At 47.7% G+C, this 17326-nt stretch overlaps 2 protein-coding genes across 2 annotated transcripts; one reads left to right on the forward strand and one right to left on the reverse strand.

Moving 5' to 3' along the window:
* Positions 1–233: 233 nt before the first annotated feature.
* ZNF26 (zinc finger protein 26) lies at positions 234–12237 on the reverse strand. Its single transcript, XM_033136122.1, has 5 exons — positions 12136–12237; positions 4983–5197; positions 4167–4293; positions 3114–3227; positions 234–1714 (listed from the first exon to the last, which is right to left on the reverse strand). The coding sequence occupies exons 2-5, from the start codon at positions 5010–5012 to the stop codon at positions 234–236; spliced, it is 1752 nt and encodes a 583-aa protein (XP_032992013.1). The 5' UTR covers positions 5013–5197; positions 12136–12237.
* A 1459-nt stretch (positions 12238–13696) lies between these two features.
* Positions 13697–16682, forward strand: LSM8 (LSM8 homolog, U6 small nuclear RNA associated). The gene is made up of 4 exons (XM_033136033.1): positions 13697–13835; positions 14501–14541; positions 15477–15604; positions 16500–16682. The coding sequence occupies exons 1-4, from the start codon at positions 13805–13807 to the stop codon at positions 16588–16590; spliced, it is 291 nt and encodes a 96-aa protein (XP_032991924.1). The 5' UTR covers positions 13697–13804; the 3' UTR covers positions 16591–16682.
* The last annotated feature ends 644 nt before the right edge of the window (positions 16683–17326 follow it).

A 17326-nucleotide genomic window follows, 5' to 3' on the forward strand; every position in this document is an offset into this window, starting at 1 on the left:
CTCTTCCTCGGGATTTGATGGGGGTCCCTTTCCCCCTCCCTCCACACTTCAGAGGGCACTGCCTTACTTTATAGTCTGTAATGTCTGCCATTTGGCGATCTGCCCCAAAAACTCTGGAGATCGACCGATCGGCCCAAACCTACCAGTGTGGAATCGATCTCTCTCTGTTCTCCCCTCTACAAAGCCCAATTCCCCTTCTTTTTTTAATAGGGGGTCCTGTAAAAAACCCAAGGTCACATTTGGGGTTCCCAAGAATTCCCCTCTGGATCTTTCTCCTGCTTCGGCTCCTGGAGATTCAGCAAGAGAAGTGCCCCCACGGAAACCGTCTTCAGGCTCAGCACACTGACGGCCTCGGGCTGGACAGAGGGGACCCCCCCGCCCTGCAAACAAGGGCCCCATTCTCCGTGGGCGTTCTCCACAGGCTCGTCCTTCAGCGTGTGGATCCTCTGGTGCTTGATGAGGTTGGCACTCTGGCCAAAGGTCCTGTCGCAGTGGGAGCACTTGAACGGCCCCTCTCCCATGTGGATCCGCCGGTGCCTGATCAGGGTGGACCCTCGCCGGAAGGTCTTATCGCAGTGTGGGCACTGGTAGGGCTTCTCGCCGTCATGCAGCCTCTGGTGGCGCATGTATTCCTGCCGGCAGGTGAAGGTGGAGTCGCAGGAAGCACAGGGGTAGGGCTGCTCGCCCGTGTGGATCCTCTGGTGCCAGTAGAACTCTTGCTTGTAGCGGAAGCTCTTGTCACACCCGGGGCACTTGTAGGTCTTCTCCCCGGCGTGGCTCCTCTGGTGCCAGCTGAACTCCTGCTTGAAGCGGAAGCTCTTCTCGCACTCGGCGCACTTGTAGGGGCGGTCCCCGACGTGCGCCCGCTGGTGCCACATGAACTCCTGCTTGAAGCGGAAGCTCTTCTCGCACTCGGCGCACTTGTAGGGGCGCTCCACCGAGTGCGTCTTCTGGTGCCAGGTCAGCTCCTGCTTGAAGCGGAAGTTCTTCCCGCACACCCCGCACTTGTGGGGCCACTCGGCCGTGTGCGCCCGCTGGTGCCACATCAGCTCCTGCTTGTGGCGGAAGACCTTCTCGCACACGCCGCACTTGTAGATCTTCTCTCCGGCGTGGACCTTCTGGTGCCACGTGTATTCGTGGGCGAAGCGGAAGCTCTTCTCACACTTCCCACACTTGTAGGGCCGCTCGTCCTTAGGGACTCTCTGGCGGACGCCGAGCCCCGAACAGTGGCTGCAAGAGCAGGGCTGCATCATTGTGTTGTGGCTTCGCGGGTCTGGCGCGGCGGGAGCGCCCTTGTGGCCGGTGCTGCTCTCGCACTCGGGGCAGACTTGCGTCGCTTCTCCCACGGAGGGGGCGCCGCGAGCCGAGCGGGCAGGGAAACATTTCTGACACTGGGTGCAGATGAGCAGCGTCTCCTCGTGGGTGCTAGGTGGGGGCACCGTGACACCGCCAGGCCAGAAAGTGCTGCCAGAGACCCCTGGGTGCCCCACCTGAAATTCCACGGGGGGCGCCTGCATGTTCTGCCACTGGAGCTTGTTGGACCAAGGTGGCAGAGCGGCCATTCCATTCACAGCCCCGAGGTGGCTCCCTGGCCATGTGGAAGATTCACCGAAGGTCCCGTTGTTCGGGCCTGCCTTCAGCACCTCTGGGTGCCCCACACAGCATGGTGGCCGCTCCTCGAGGCAGGATTCTTTCTTAACCAGGATTTGGCCATCTGCAACGACAGGAGACAAGAGCAAAAGGTTGTATGTGAGCCAATGGAAAATTGGTGAGATCACAACAGAAGACCTGACTATGTTTTGATCAAGAAGGGTTAAAGATCTGCCTTTTTACGACCACCCAGTGTGGAGAGGTCCAGAATTTATGGACCATGTTACAGTAGCATAGCAGCAAATCCAGAAGTGCAAGGGCCCTTCATAATAGTCACAGCTACTCCTCCTCATACCCAAGTCCTTTTCTAAGGTTATACAATAATCTTCCAATTTAGGGTTGCCCTATTTCAAGAAGTAAAAATCCAGACTCAGATGCTCAGTTGTTGAACTTTTGGGGGGGCGATCGGCAGAGGCAGACAGCAGGCACCAAATTAGCCCCCCATCCTCTGGACATTACCAGAATTTTCAAGTTTATATGGTGACCCTTGCACACCATTTTCTTGAAAGTGAAGCCCCTTGTGTTTTCAGAGTTCCTAAATGCTTAGCTTTAGAGCATACAGAACTATTTCTCCTCAGAGAACCAAATAAATGACTTTTTGTGGACATTTGAAGGCAGCCCTATTTCAGGAAATGATTTATGTTTGATGCAGTTTTTTCTTCTGGTGCCCCCCCCCCCCGTATTTTGTTGGAAGCTGCCCAGAGTAGCTGAGGTAACCCTGTCAGAGGGGCAGGGTATATGAATTTATAATAATAATAATAATAATTATAATTATTCCTGCATGCCTTCTCCAGAGTGACCCTAGGAGGCAATCCTCAGTGGCTGACCCACCTACTTACACTCTGATTGGCTCCGATCAGCACAAAGGGCGTGAAGACTTCATGCTGATTGGGCAGCTCTAGGGCCCTGGAGACAGGAGCCCTGCTGCAGAAATAGTAACGGTGATGTTCCCTGGCTACAATGTATTGCCATATGTTGTTTTCACTAAGGTATACACCTATACAAGCACTTAAACTCAGTATATGCATTTTTGTTCACGTCACATTACAAAATTCAGAGACGTGCGAATTTCGAGGGGCAGGACCTGTGATTCGGTTTGTGTATTGTTGCAAAGAACACAAATTCGGAAGGGTTCCCCTTTCAAGGCAACCCCAATTTCTCCTCCACCCATTCCGGCATGTGGCCCCTGGAAAGCTGCTCTCTCTGGAGAGCCTGCAGCCCTTGAACCAGAAACGGGTCCCCTGTCCTCTTAAGCAAAATAAAACGTTTAGCCTGCAACACCACAGAGCCCCTCATTTGCTCCTAGAGACAAGGAACCCTTCAGTACATTTTTCTTTCCAGTAACACCATGCGAGCATGCAATGTAGAGCAGATCTCCCACCGCACTGGCACACCAGGTTTGGCGGCCATCTTCAGAGCAATCAGAAGCTCCCAATATACCGATCTATGAGCTTGGGACTCACCGAAGACGCCGTGGTGTGCAACCTCTCTTGACTTCAAGGTCTGGAGTCTCCCAACGCAAGGCTCCTCCCCTTGCTCGATTCTCAAAATGATGTCGGGCTTCTGCAAGGTGAGGCCTAGTAAAGTGGAGATGGATAGGGCACTTGAGGACCAGCCCAAGACATTATGCAACCTGAGGCAAAGAACAAGATGGCACACCCCCTCATTTTTTGCCCCTGCCTCACTGTGTCTCTTTTTTTTAAAAAAAAGTACAGTCGTACCTCGTGTTGCGTTCGCTGCAGGTTGCAAACGGCGCGGGTTACGAACGTGTCAAACCCAGAAGCCTTTTAATGTGTAATGTAATGTTCTTATATATGTCAGAAGCCACCCAGAGTGGCTGGGGCAAACCAGTCAGATGGGTGGGGTGTAATAACGACGACGACAACAACAACAACAACAACACAAACAACAACATCCCACCTTTCCTCTAAGGAGCTGAAAGTGGTGTAGCCACTTCCCCCCCTCTCCATTTTATCCTCACAACAATCTTGTGAGGTAGGTCAGGCTAAGAGAGAGTGACTGGCCCAAGGGTTTGGGGGCTGGGTGGGGATTGGAACCCCTGGTCTCCCAGGTCCTAGTCCAACACTCTTTCCACTACACCACATGGGCTCTCATTGGTCAGTCTAGCTGGGTATGGTCTACAGCAGGAGTAGCCAATGCAGAGTCCTCTGCATGCTGCTGAACTCCTGCCACCCCCAGTCAGCAGGGCCAATGGTCAGGGCTGGTGGGAGCTGTTGTAAGAGCAGCAAAACTACAACACCACAACTTTGACTGCTCCAGAGATACACAGGCTTGTGGCAACTCAGAGAGGTTTGAGGTGGGATGACAAATCCCATCAGTCCCAACAAACGTGGCCAATGGCCAGGGATGATGGGAGTTGTAGCCCAGCAACATCTGGAGGCCCAAAGCTTTCACGGTCCAAAGTGGGATATTAATTATAACTGAAGCGAAACAACCTCTTGCCTTTTGGAGCCCTTCATTGGGTGAGCGCAACCTGTAAACAGCAAATTGCTTACCTAATGAAACCAGCATCTCGTAGCTGGCTCTCGTCACATCCTTATAGAGACTTTTCTGCCAATCCGCCAGCTCCGCCCACTCCTCTGGGGAAAAGTAGATGGCCACTTCGTCAAAAGTCACTGGGTCCTGAAAGAGGAATTAATTCGTTTATTGCTTTATTTGCTGCATTGATACCCTACCTCTTTCTTCAAGGAGCTCAAGGCGGCAATAGCTGGTCTTCCATCTCCTCAGTTACCGGTAATTCCCCACAACAACCCTGAGAGGTAAATTAAGCTGAGAGTCAGCTTCATGGCTCAGTGGGGGGTTTGAACCCAGGACTCTCCCAGGTCCCGATCCGACACTCTAACCACTATGCCACACTGGCTCTCAAAGCAGTGTCAAGCCATGCTCCACTTCTCTGTGGCTCAAGAGTCTCAGGGTTGTGGGTTTGAGCCTCAGATTGGGCTAAAGACTACTGTACTGCATTGCAGGGGTTTGGATTAGAGGACTCTCGTCGACCCTTCCAACTCTACAATTCTATGATTCTATGATAATCCAGGTATTTTCTAAATGTTGGGGTGCGGATTTTACACACACACACACACACACAAAATGTTGGGGTCTCCTGACACCCAAAACAGATGTGAAAGTGACACCCCACTTGTATGAAGCTCAGTCGATGAGAACATTGACTGTAGCCCCCCCCCTTGAGGCAGGGACCTGTCTATTTTTTGCTTCCATTACTGGTCAGTTACAATGATGGCACTACAGACATCCTAGCTGATAATATGCAGAACTGACAGAAGCTTTTACACAAAAGGGCAAGAGCCTCTTACCCAGAGTGCGGGCCCAGCAGCTCCAGCCATCTCTGAAGTCGACGTTCCTCTGAACAGGGCGGTCAACGGTTTACCTGCCTCAAAAAAACCGTGGGGAGGTTTTGGGTGGAGTCAGCACCGAGGCAGATTACAGCTAGGTGGATCCATTTCTGCGGGACGTCCTTCGGTAGCAGAGGGAAGCGTCAAGAGGAGGGCTCCAGTTTTAGTTTTGATGCCTGGGGGGGGGGGGAGAAAACAGAGGGGAGGGAGGGTGGGGGGAAAGAGGCAGGCATGACTGCAAATTGCAAGTTTCAGAAACTCAAAGGCGTTGGTGGCTTTGAATAAATTTGCATGAAGCTTATGCAAATCGCTCCTTTGCTCCCAGGAGGAAGAAGAACTCGTTTGCATAAAGGGAATTTGCAAATGCTTCGTTGCATCACGTGTTCTCTCTGTCGCTGCATCGAAATGATTCTGCAACGGGGCGGAAGGAAGCAGATGGAGACTGTTTCCTGGCACACAGCCCCACAGCAAGGACGCCGGGGCATGGATCTTTCTCCTTGCAGTGGGAGCTTGTTGACAGGGAGGCCACTTGAGTCGAGAAGGAGCCCCAGGAAGAACCGGCTCCTAACCCCAGGCGAGTTAACACACTCTGTGATATTTGCTCGCCCACCAAAGCCCAGCTTCCACATAGCGCTATTCACAGGGCCCCCTGGCTGGCCTGGCATCACCAATCAGCCGTCTCAGGCATCTGCCAGGGTCCAGTTTACCCTATGAGGCCCACAGATCCTGGGCCCTCTAACCCGGTCAGCTGGATCTGATTGCCACCATTTTTATTTGTTGAGACGCTAAATCAGGGGCATTCTGGGAAATTAAAATGGCAGCAGCGACACTGGTGCCCCCAGTAGGGGCCAGTTCACACATTCAGCTGCCCGTCATCAAGGCCTGGCATAAATGCTATTTATTCATTAAAGTGTTTGTATCCTGCCCTCTCATAAAGCAGCACGGTGGAATACGGCAGCATAAAAGAAACATGCTCATGGCAGTACAGAACAATCGTTAAAAAGACTGGCTGCTGTCAGACATGAAAGTGCCTCTGGGCACGTAGAGAAGACTGTAGAATAAGGTGTGTCCTACTTTACAGAGAACAGTTCTCTGAGAAAGGCTGCCACATGGGCGGTCCTTTAGGTGAAGGCACCCCCCATTGTCAAAGCCCCAAACGACTCAGGCCCCAAATACGCTAAAGGCTGCCTCCTTCTCTATTGATCTCCTCAGGTGCTAAGATTGGTAGAGCAGGTCCTCTTGGTTGTTCCTCCACCCTCAGACATAGGGGGGCGGCGGCCTGGGAGAGGGCCTTCTTTGTGGCAGCCCCCAACCTGTGGAACTTCCTGCCCACAGAGGCGCACCTGGCACCTTCATTATCCAGCTTCTGGTGAATATTATTAATAATAATGTCAATATTTATATGCTGCCCATCTGACCGGGTTATCCCTGCCATTCTGGGCAGCTCCTGACAAAAGGTTAAAAATACAGTAAAACCTCAAACATGAAAAACTTCCCTGTACAGGGCTGCCTTCAGATGTCTTCTAAAAGTCAAATTGTTGTTTATTTCCTCTGCCTGGTTCCCTGTAACTTCACTTCTTGCAGTGAGGGAACCACCAGAAGGCCCTCGGAGCTGGACCTCAGTGTCCGGGCTGAATGATGGGGGTGGAGACACCCTTTTTTACCCTGGCCTTTGACACTTGAGATGCATATTTCAGGACCCATCTTATTTCTGTGACTGTAAGTTGTTTTAAACCGTTTTCAGTATTATAATTGTTGCAACTTGCCCTGGGACCTTACACAGCAAAGGGCAGGTAATTAAATAATAATCATAATAACCACAGTAATATGTCACAGAGCCAACCACTCCAAATCAGGTTTAAAAATACAGAACTCGAAGGTGGGAGAGCATGGCAGGGGTTCAAAATTGACCATCTACAATTAAAAGGTCAAGGACCCCTGGACGGTTAAGTCCAGTCAAAGGCGACTATGGGGTTGCGGCGCTCATCTCGCTTTCAGGCCAAGGGAGCCGGCGTTTGTCCACAGACAGCTTTCCAGGTCATGTGGTCAGCATAACAAAACCGCTTCTGGCACAACGGGACACCATGATGGAAGCCAGAGCTCACAGAAATGCTGTTTACCTTCCTGCTGCAGTGGTACCTATTTATCTACTTGCAGTGATGTGCTTTCAAACTGCTAGGTTGGCAGGAGCTGGGACAGAGCAACGGGAGCTCACCCCGTCGTTGGGACTCGAACCGCCGACCCTGGTCAACAGACCCATACAGGCCCACAGCGGCACCTGTCCACAGTCTTCCCTGCTAGGGTGGGAAGAATTGCATTTCTATTGAAATTGCAGTCACAGAATCCCCCTCCGAATCCTCGCCCTCTTGGATTTCTGACCCACATGTCCATTGGAGGGTGTAAACATTGTGGTTGTAGAGCAAGGCAGCGAGAAGTCTTCAAAAATAGAACAGGCAGGAAAGCCGATCAGTGGTTGGAGAGCAACTGTGGTCGCAACATACAGCATTGGCGAAAGGGAGGACAAAGGAAGAGGTAGATCTGTGCAAAAACTGCATGTGCTAATGTATACGTAGGGATGCCAGTTTAGAAATAATGACTGTAGTTCAAGCAGAAGTAAAAACCCTCCTTGCCATAACAGGGAAAGCCGAGACCAAGAGGTCTCAGTCTCAGTCTGCTAATTGTGGACGGGGAGTTCAAAGCTCCCTCCTGCTCTCCTTTCTCCGGGGTTCCTTATCTTGAAACCAGACGAGCCTTCAGAGAGGAGGTGCCTTCAAAGTGAGGGCTGCTCCCTGTCAAGGAGGCCACCCTTAGCAGTGTTGTGCCTGTCTCTGCGTGCATGACATGCTGTTGGGTGCACTGATATCCCCTTCATCACTCGCCTTGTCTCCTCGTCCTTCTTCCCATCACTACTGAAGGCGGCGTTCACACATTCACATTTGGAGCGCTATGGGCCTCGGCTTCCCCCAAAGAATTCTGGGAGTTGTAAAGGGTGCTGAGAGTTGTCAGGAGGTGCCCATTCCCCTCCCCAGAGCTACAATTATATAAGGGTTCCTTGGAAGAGAGATTGATTGTTAAGCCACTCTGGGAATTGTAGATCTGCAAGGGAAACAGAGGTCTCCCTGCAATTCCCAGCACCCTTAGCAAACGACAGCTCCCATAATTCTTTAGGGGAATCTATGACTGGTCCACGTCAGCTTTGAACTGTCAGGGCACCAGCATATGAGATGTCTACAGCAGTCATTCTATGAGGCTGTAGGAGAAATAACTGTACAAAGAAATGGTGCTTGAGTATTATTATTTTTTATCTTCTTCCTTTGAATCCACTTTCCATTTTTGTCCTGGTGTTCAGAATGTAAAGCAGGGACTGTGTACATTTGTAATTCACCCAGAGAGGGAAATCGGGGTCTCCTAACAATCTTCAGCACCCTTAACAAACTACAGCTCCCAGAATTCTTTGATGGAAGCCATGAGTGTTGAATACAGCATTACAGCACTTTCAGTGTATAGTCTGAATATAGCCCATGTCCTTACAGGCGGATGGAGAACAGGCAATCCTAAACTGTGAGTCTCCCGCTATATAGCACCAGCGAGGTGAAGGTGTCTTCATTTTAATAGACCTGTTTCTAAAGCATCTTAAGAAGATTGCCCCTTTTATATTAAAAACAAACAAAGCTTCCATCCTGGAAAAAAGCTGCAGAAACCAGCCTCACGCATCCAGTAGGCGTTTCAAAAGCCAGGCCCTATGTCCAGCTCATTCATGCAAATTGCACACAAAACAGCATGAGCAATGTACAAGATTAAGCATGCAAATAAGCCACAGCTCTCTGGCTGCCAAAGCATTTCCATGGCGGCCTTCCTCCATGTGTAGCCGGTCAGCTGGCCATCACTGGGAGCTGTAGTCCACAACATCTGGAGAGAACCGTGCTGATAATCCCTGAACGAAAAGTAGAAGCAATGATGTTCCTTAGGATGCAATCAGAAGTCAAGAGCTGCCTTCTTCCATTTACTAAAGAAGCCCCCCCCCCGACTCTCCCGTGCCTTATCTGACATCCCCCTAACACTCCCGAAGGCAGCTAAAAATCACATCCATTCTAGGTACTCCCAGCACCTAGACAGAATCAGGACCAGCTGTGCTTCAAATCTCCCTTCCCTTGCCTCTCTTCCCCTCCTTTTCTTTTCTCTCCTCTCCTTGCCTATCTCAGCATCCTTGTTTGGCGAAATGTAAATATGCACCCATTTAAATGTTCTATGCCAACAAAATGTGCACCCATTTACATGTACTATGCAAACAGCAGCGTCTGCCTCCCTCTCTCTTTCTCTGGAAAAAGTGGCAAGCTCCAGTCTTAGACAATAGGCTGTTTTTAAAATGTGCATACATTTAAATGAATTAACATATGCAAATAAAAGGCTACTGAGTTCTCCTTCCCGCCTTGCTATTTTGGGTAAGGCTGGCAAAACCCACACATTCACATCATCAGAAGGGCTGCAGAATTGCAGGTATTGGGGATTAAGCCCCGCTGAGCTTCAGCGGGAGTTGTTTCTGAGTAAACCTGCTTAGGATTTCTAGAAGTGTGACATTTCCTTAAACCAGGCTTTGTTCATCTAGTGCCTTCCAGATGTTTTGGACTATAACTGCCATCAGCAGCAGCCAGAACTTGCACCGGGTTCGAGAAACGCTGAGCCCCAAAATTAATATTATGAAAAGGCTGGAAACTTGGAATATTTTGGAACAATATACACATCTTAAGATTCTGAAGTTTAATAACTGCCTCAGGGCCTGGGAATTGTAGCACTGTATTGGGAGAGGGGGTGTAATCTCCACCTTGAGTTTGCAACACCCTCATCAAGCTGCAATACCCATGAATCTCAAAACAATTTAAATCTGTGGTCCATTCCATAAGTAAAGTCTGCTGGATCAGGCCAGTGGCCCATCTAGTCCAGCATCTTGTTCTTACAGGCGCCACCCAGATGCCTTGATGGGAAGCCATCAAGCAGGACTCAAACACAACAACCTTCTCCCTTCCTCTAGTTTCCAGCAACTGGTATCAGGACCTGGAGACACAAGCATAGCTCCTGTGGCTAACAGTCATGGATAGTCTATCTCCTCCATGAATTTCTCCGATCCTCTTTTAAAGCCACCCAACCTGGTGGCCATCACTGCCTCCTGTGGCAGTGAGTTCCACAGTTTAACTATGTGCTGAGTGGAGAAATACTTTCATTTGTCTGGCCTGAATTTTTCAGCATTCAACTTTATTGGATGTCCACAGCTAGAGAACTAAGGGGCCACATGTGAGAAGTTTATCACTTACAAGAGAGTATATCAATAAGATTATTGATATATGTTGTAGTTTTCATGTTGTAGTTTTCATGATGCTACAACGTATAGCTCACCCAAGGAAATGCTAAACAGGCTGGAGCTTGTGGGAGCTGTAGTCCAAAATGTCTGCAGGACACCAGGGTGGGGAACATTGTTCTAGGCCTGTGCTTCCCAAACTTGGGTCTCCAGCTGTTTTTGAACTACAGTTCCCATCATCCCTGAGCACTTGTCTTGCTAGCTAGGGATGATGGGAGCTGTAGTCCAAAAACAGCTAGAGCCCCAAGTTTGGGAACAACACTGTTCCAGGCAGGCAGACAAAATGATGCTTTTCACACAAAGTATTGCTCACTTATGGCAAAGTGACAAATAACTTCATACAATGCAGGTAGGTAGCCGTGTTGGTCTGCCACAGTCAAAACAAAATAATAAATAATAAAATTCCTTCCAGTAGCACTTTAGAGACCAACTGAGTTTGTTCTTGGTATGAGCTTTCATGTGCATGCACAGGTATCTGAAGAAGTGTGCATGCACACGAAAGCTCATACCAAGAACAAACTTAGTTGGTCTCTAAGGTGCTACTGGAAGGAATTTTATTATTTTTTATTTTGTTTCATACAATGCAATCCATCTTTTCCCTTTGCAAGTTTTCTGTGGTTCTTTCTTTTTAATTCAGAATTTCTTTCTAAAAATACGGTGTTAGTCATTCTGGAGCAGAAAAGCAAAATACGTATCTCAAAATAAATAATGAACTGCCCTAATGGTCAGAGGTAGTAGATAACCCCGAATCCCAGATATTGGTATCAGACCCTATTCCCCAAAGTAGCCTGTCAACATGCAGACAGATGCTTAAGAGCCAGGCTTCATCAACCTGGCGCCCTCCAGATGTTTTGAAAGACAACTCTCATCAGCCCCAGCCAGAAAGTGACTATACTGTATCAGGTTGCTCTACGACGTGTTTACTCAGGAGTAACACCTAGTTGAGTTTTTATTATTTTTATTGCATTTAGACCCCACCTTCTCTTCCAAGATGCCCAAGGTGGCATCCATGGTTCTCCCCCTCTTCAATTCCAACAGCAACGCTGTGAGGTAGGTTCAGCTAAGAGACAGTGACTGGCCCAAGGTCATCCAGTGATTTTCATGGCTAAGTGGGGATTTGAACTGTGGTCTCTCAGGTCCAAGTCTGACACTCCAACCGCTGCACCACAGTGGCTCAGTGAGTCTTATTCCCAGGTAAGTGGATGACTGCAGCTGACAGAGCTACATAATTTGTTCTCAAAGACCAGCTGTCAACAACGTACAACTATCACATCCCCATAAGTGGGATGTAATTTTTAAAAGGGGGGGGGGAGTCAAGACGCTGTAAAATTAAAGCGACTCAAGTAAACCACACACCTTTCCCCACGTCGGAGCTATAGCTGCAATTTGTAAACAAATTTGTAGGTGGACAAGTGAGCGAGTCTTTAGACACCTACCAAAAATTAAGATTTTTTTTTTTAAAGGTAAATTAAACCAGATTTGCTTTTCATGTCCAGGAATGTTTCTCCCATTTTGGTGGGGCGCCTAACTCAAAGAGAGCTTTTTGGAGTGGACTGGACATCTCTGAAAGTGATCCCAAAGTCCACCCAAACTCGCCGACGCCGACACTTACAGCTTCAGTCAGATGCAGGCTTACTCGGGAGCAAGCCCAACTGGACTCAGCGAGACCTTTCATTTCGTATCCTTTGATTTTAAAGAAAGCCCACCTTTGCTGTAAACTGGGGCCTTCCCGGTCTGCCAGCTGAGATGATCAGCACTTACCCACGAGTGGTCCCATTGCGCGAGGAAAAGCATCCGCTTTTGCGGATCGGGGCCGCTGTGGCTTGCAACCCGCTGCTGCTGCTATGCCAGCGGTTGTCTTAAACGCTTTTGCAAAAAGTGGTAACTATATATATATATATATAGGGGGAGTGATTGCGTTCGCACCGCTTGGCCCAATCCGGATCGGAATCCCGACCAGCCCTTCTAAAATAATAGCAGACCAGAGGAAGCAGGTGGCGTAAAAACCGTTCCCGTTCGCTCCTCCGTCTCCCCAGCAGTGCAGGTTCAGAGTGAAAAGGTGGCGGGGGTTTTCCGCAAAGCGCACAGCGCTTTAACCCCTCCCTCCCCGGCGGCAGCAGCAGCAGCAGCAGCACTCCGGCAGGCAGGCAGGAGATCCGCACACCGCCACCCCCTGGCCGGCAGCCCCTTCTCCCGAGCAGGAGAAGCGCCCCAAGCGCAACAGCAGCAGCAGAGCCGGCTTGCAGTGTTGGGAAGGGTGCGAAGTTGTACCCGTTACGTGTCTAAAAAGCGGGGCTTAGGATGATGATCATTCAAGTCCAGAGGCAAAAAATTGCATAAGGGCCGGAGACAATAACGAAAACAAAATGTCATTTTTGCTGGAAAATCACCTACAAGTGGGGACAGTTGCTGTTGTGTTCAGGTCCTGCTTGCGTTGCCTCCCTTTGGGGCACCTGCTTTGGGCACCTGCTTTGGGCACCGTGGGAACAGGATGCTGGGCTAGATGGTCTGATCCAGCAGCCAGGCTCTCCATATAGGAAACCAGTCAAAGACAGGTCGTGCTCTGCTGCTAAACTGGGAGAGAGACACCCAAACCTCCAAAGGAAGGATTGCATCCGAGCTTAGTCCCACCCAAATCAGAGCAGACCCATGGAAATCGATGCACACGTGATTTATTTAGGTCCATTACTTTCAGCAGACTCCTAACCATGCCTACTCAGAGGTAAGTCTTACCGAATTCAAGGGAGGGGTCACACTTTTAAGTTAATCCTGCATTAGTGTTCTGGCTTTGTATTTCAGATACCCTTTTGCTGATTTTCTCCTCTTTTTATGCTGTTGCTACGAGAATTCGGGCAGAACAATGCATTTTTTAAAATAATAATAATAATTCTTGCTTTGATTTTTCTGTGGCCTAGGTATTATATTATGCAGTACGAATGTGTTGTGTGTTGAAACAGCCCGCTGACGAAGGGCAGTATAGAAACACTACTAAAATAAATAAATGAGTGGCTGCGCTTACCTTGCAAAACAGCAGTGCTCTTTCTTTTTCCTATCTCTATACCGCGCCTTTGCTTCTAATATTTTGTGGGTTCGGAGAGGGGGCAAGACACGGTGCTATTATCCTATTACAGCTAGTGCAAAGACAGCCCCCCAAAACACACGATTCTCTGTCACCCATCATAGTTTTCTATTGGGACTGTCATGGAAAAACTCCAGAAGGAACCAGGAAGTTCCGTCTCCGGCAGAAGGCGTTGCTTATCCATTTTTTCTATCTATCGTATCTCTAGACACACAAAAGCGGCTCTACGCATGCGCCGCTTGAGCCCCGAATGTCGCTTTGCTTCAGGGGCCGCCTCCTCTCACTTTCACGCGAGATACCGGCAAGTCTCGCGGAAGCTGGATTCAGCGGGAGCCGGGAAGGATTGCCGCCATGACCTCCGCGCTGGAGAACTATATTAACCGTATCCTTCCGCGGGTGGCCTGTGTGTGCGTGTGGGGGGGGGGGGAGCTGCATCATGAGACCGGGCGGAGGGGGGGGCTGGTTTGAAGCGGAATTTAGCGCGTGCGCGTTAACGCTCCTGCTTTTCCGCAGTTACACGCGAGAATTTCCATCCCCTTGTGGGCTGGGTTGCCTTGGGTGCGATGCGCGCAGCCACTTCCGCTGCTCTTTTTTTAAAAAAAATAATTTTTAACCATTTGAAACTAGCCTCCATCAATCTTCTCCCCTCCAGGTTTGGGATACAGGTACAAAGAGGGAGCTGTTTTGGACTACAACTCCCATCAGCCTTTGCTAGTTAATAATCCAAGATGGCTGCTCTAGCTCGGTGTCAATGGGAATTGTAGTCTTAAGATTTGCTTCTCAACAGCAAGGGTCCTCAAGGACACACACACACACACAAAAACTTCCTTAAAACAGGTGGGGCATGGGAAACCTTTTTCATCAGCTTTGGTGATTGCAAGAGGTTGAATTTCTCACTATTTTTTGTGTTCTATGCCCTGGCCTACACACCTCTTCAACCTCATACCTGTACTCAGCTTCTTAAAAGGCACTAAATCCAGAGGAAATTCATTTTCCTGTTGTTTATATGTATGTTGTTTCAAAATGTTTCTTTAACTTGAGTCTCAGGTACTGTTGCTGTAATTACTTCAGACGGCCGAATGATTGTGGTAAGAATTGCCCATAAATGTAAATCTTACCCTGTTTTTAAACATTTAAATGATTGGAAATGTTTTGTACTAGATTATACTTACGTGGGAAAATAAAGCCCTGATCTTTCAAAGGTGGTTGAGTTGTATTTACAGGAATACACAAGTAGTTCTGAAAGCAGAGTGGCACTTAGGAACACAGGAAGCTGCCTTCTACTAAGTAAAACCATTGGTCCATCTAGCTCAGTACTGTCTCCACTGACCAGCAGTGGTTCTCCAGGGTTTCTGTGAAGGGTCTCTCTCCCAGCCCTACCTGAAGATGACAGGGATTGAATGTGGGCTTTTCTGCATTCAAACAGATGCTCCAAACACTGAACTATGGCCTTTCCCTCAGACTTTGAAGTAGATGCTTAGGCTGCACACATATCTTGGCTTTTGCTGTTTAATTGTAATACAATTCATCAGACATATCAAGTAAATATGTTCTGAATTAGGTGCCACTGACCTTAGTGCTATGTGGTTATAGGCAATTTACTAGAAGTGAGTATTTTGCCCAGATCCTTGTTGTAAATAATATTACTTCTGCAAAATATGTCTATCCTAGAAGAGCTGGAAACTTGAGAGTTGAACAGATGAAAATTTTGCAGCATATATATCAATGACAGCAAGTTGCAAATCAGTGACCACTGTTCTCAAAAGCATTATCTTCCTACTTTTTAAGCCTGCTGTTTGGGAAAGACAAAAGAACACATGGAGAAATGAATTGCATTGATAATTTAAAATCACTTAGTGTAGGGAGTTCCTCTGAAGGGTTACGTAAAAAATCTTTTAATCATTAAAGCTTTATCATAGTAAGTGGTGTGATGATGTGTTTAGGATGTGTTTATGAATCTAGATAAATATTGAGAATTTGGAGTACTTCATTGTTTTTCAATTTACATTTTTATTTCTTAAAGGGAACTCTCAAGGGTTTTGATCAGACCATCAACTTGATTTTGGATGAAAGCCATGAAAGAGTGTTCAGTTCTTCACAAGGAGTGGAACAAGTAGTATTGGGATTGTACATTGTAAGAGGTGATAACGTGTAAGTTTGCCTCACCCTGCTTTTTTTTTTTTAATAAGGTAGTGCAATCTGAGCTAAAGTAGCAAAGCATTTGCTTAGCTCTCAAGAGGCCAGATTCAACTAAACAGTTGTGCTAGTTAGGTCCAGCGCAAGTAGTCCCACCAGCACAACATACATTCACACACTTGTCCACCTTCTGTCCCCCAGGTTGGCTCTGATGGGTTCGGGAGAACCCCCAAACAGCATATGGGGTGATTGTTCCACCTGGCAAAAAGAAGTCAAGGACCCTATATGTCTGATGAAAGTGCCATCCATTCTTTTCCAGGTGGATATCGGAGAATCAGAGTTGGAAAGGACCACGAGGGTCACCTAGTCCAACCCCCTGCAATGCAGGAATCTTTTGCCCAACGTGGGGCTTCAACCAACAACCCCGAGATTAAGAGCCTCATGCTCTTACCTACTGAGCTATCCCAGCTACTGTAGCTTGACATTATTTCAGAAAGTTTCCCCTTTGTTGTCTCTGTTTTATAGTTCATAAGTAACTATAGCAACAGATTATATATTCAACAAAATCATGTCCAGAGTAGACCAATTGAAATAACCTGTTAAGTTTTTCTGTGCTATATGTTAGGATAAAAAGATACTATCCGTGTATAAGACGAGCCCAGATTTTGAACATTATTTTAGAGTAAAAAAACACGAGTCTTATACTGTACACAGAAAAGTACAGTATCTCCCCCCCATTTTCTTAAATCAGAGCCCCCAAAAGTAGTCTTATATATGGGGGCATCTTATAGACAGAAAAATATGGCATTTGCTGAGTGGAATAAATATTGTTTCAGCGTATCAACTTTGTTTCAGAGCTAAAGCATTTCACCTGCAGCAGTTACAATTCAGTACCTTTCTTTTCTTATAGGGCTGTAATTGGAGAAATTGATGAAGAGACGGATTCAGCCCTTGACTTGGGGAATATCCGAGCGGAACCTCTGAACTCTGTTGTACACTGAAGAAAGATGAGTGTATAAAAGGACTTCAGAAATATCTGGCTGTACAAAACTATTTATAGGACGGCACGGCTACTTTTCTTACAAGTTGAGGGTAAAAACCTGAATAGTTTACACTTTTTAATTTTGAGTGTTATAGTTAGATATGTATAATAAAGTCTACATTTTATTGAAGTCTTGTGAACTTTTTTTAAAAAAAACAACCCATGAAACATTAAAATAATAGTAACCTTTAAAGCAGTCTTGTGCTACATTTCTTACTTCATAAAGTAAGCATGCACCTGGTGTGTGTGCTGGCTGGGGCTTATGGGAGTTGTAGTCCGAAACATCCAAAGGACACCAGGTTGGCAAAGCCTGAAATAAAACGCAACAAAACACTCTGCTTATCTCACTGTGACTAAAATTCAGACTGAAGGGGAAAAGGGTTCCCTATCCCTGCTTTATAGGGAAGAGGGAGAGCACATGATTTGGGATGATTCTTGTTTTGACATCTCCAGATCTCTTTATCAGTTAGAATCATAGAACTGTAGTGTTGGAAGGGACTGCAAGGGTCATCTAGTCCAACCCCCTGCTATGCAGGAATTGCAGCTAAAGAAAATCCCTGACAGGTGCCCCCCCAATCTCTACTAAAAAACCTCCAATGAAGGAGATTCCACCACCTTCTGAGGGATACCGTTCCACTATCCAACAGTTCTTACTGTCTAGTTCTTGTTCAGCACCATTAATTTGAACTTTTACT

Source organism: Lacerta agilis, chromosome 17, assembly GCF_009819535.1.
Source record: "Lacerta agilis isolate rLacAgi1 chromosome 17, rLacAgi1.pri, whole genome shotgun sequence".
In the NCBI taxonomy this organism is placed as follows: domain Eukaryota; kingdom Metazoa; phylum Chordata; class Lepidosauria; order Squamata; family Lacertidae; genus Lacerta; species Lacerta agilis.

Coding starts and splice junctions, on each gene's coding strand:
- LSM8 (XM_033136033.1), top strand. CDS start 13,805: ATGACCTCCGCGCTGGAGAACTATATTAACC. Junction 14,542..15,476: donor CAGACGGCCGAATGATTGTG/GTAAGAATTGCC, acceptor TATTTCTTAAAG/GGAACTCTCAAGGGTTTTGA. Junction 15,605..16,499: donor ATTGTAAGAGGTGATAACGT/GTAAGTTTGCCT, acceptor CTTTTCTTATAG/GGCTGTAATTGGAGAAATTG.
- ZNF26 (XM_033136122.1), bottom strand. CDS start 5,012: ATGGCTGGAGCTGCTGGGCCCGCACTCTGG. Junction 4,294..4,982: donor CTGCTGGGCCCGCACTCTGG/GTAAGAGGCTCT, acceptor TTCCTCTTTCAG/GACCCAGTGACTTTTGACGA. Junction 3,228..4,166: donor CGAGATGCTGGTTTCATTAG/GTAAGCAATTTG, acceptor CCACTTTACTAG/GCCTCACCTTGCAGAAGCCC.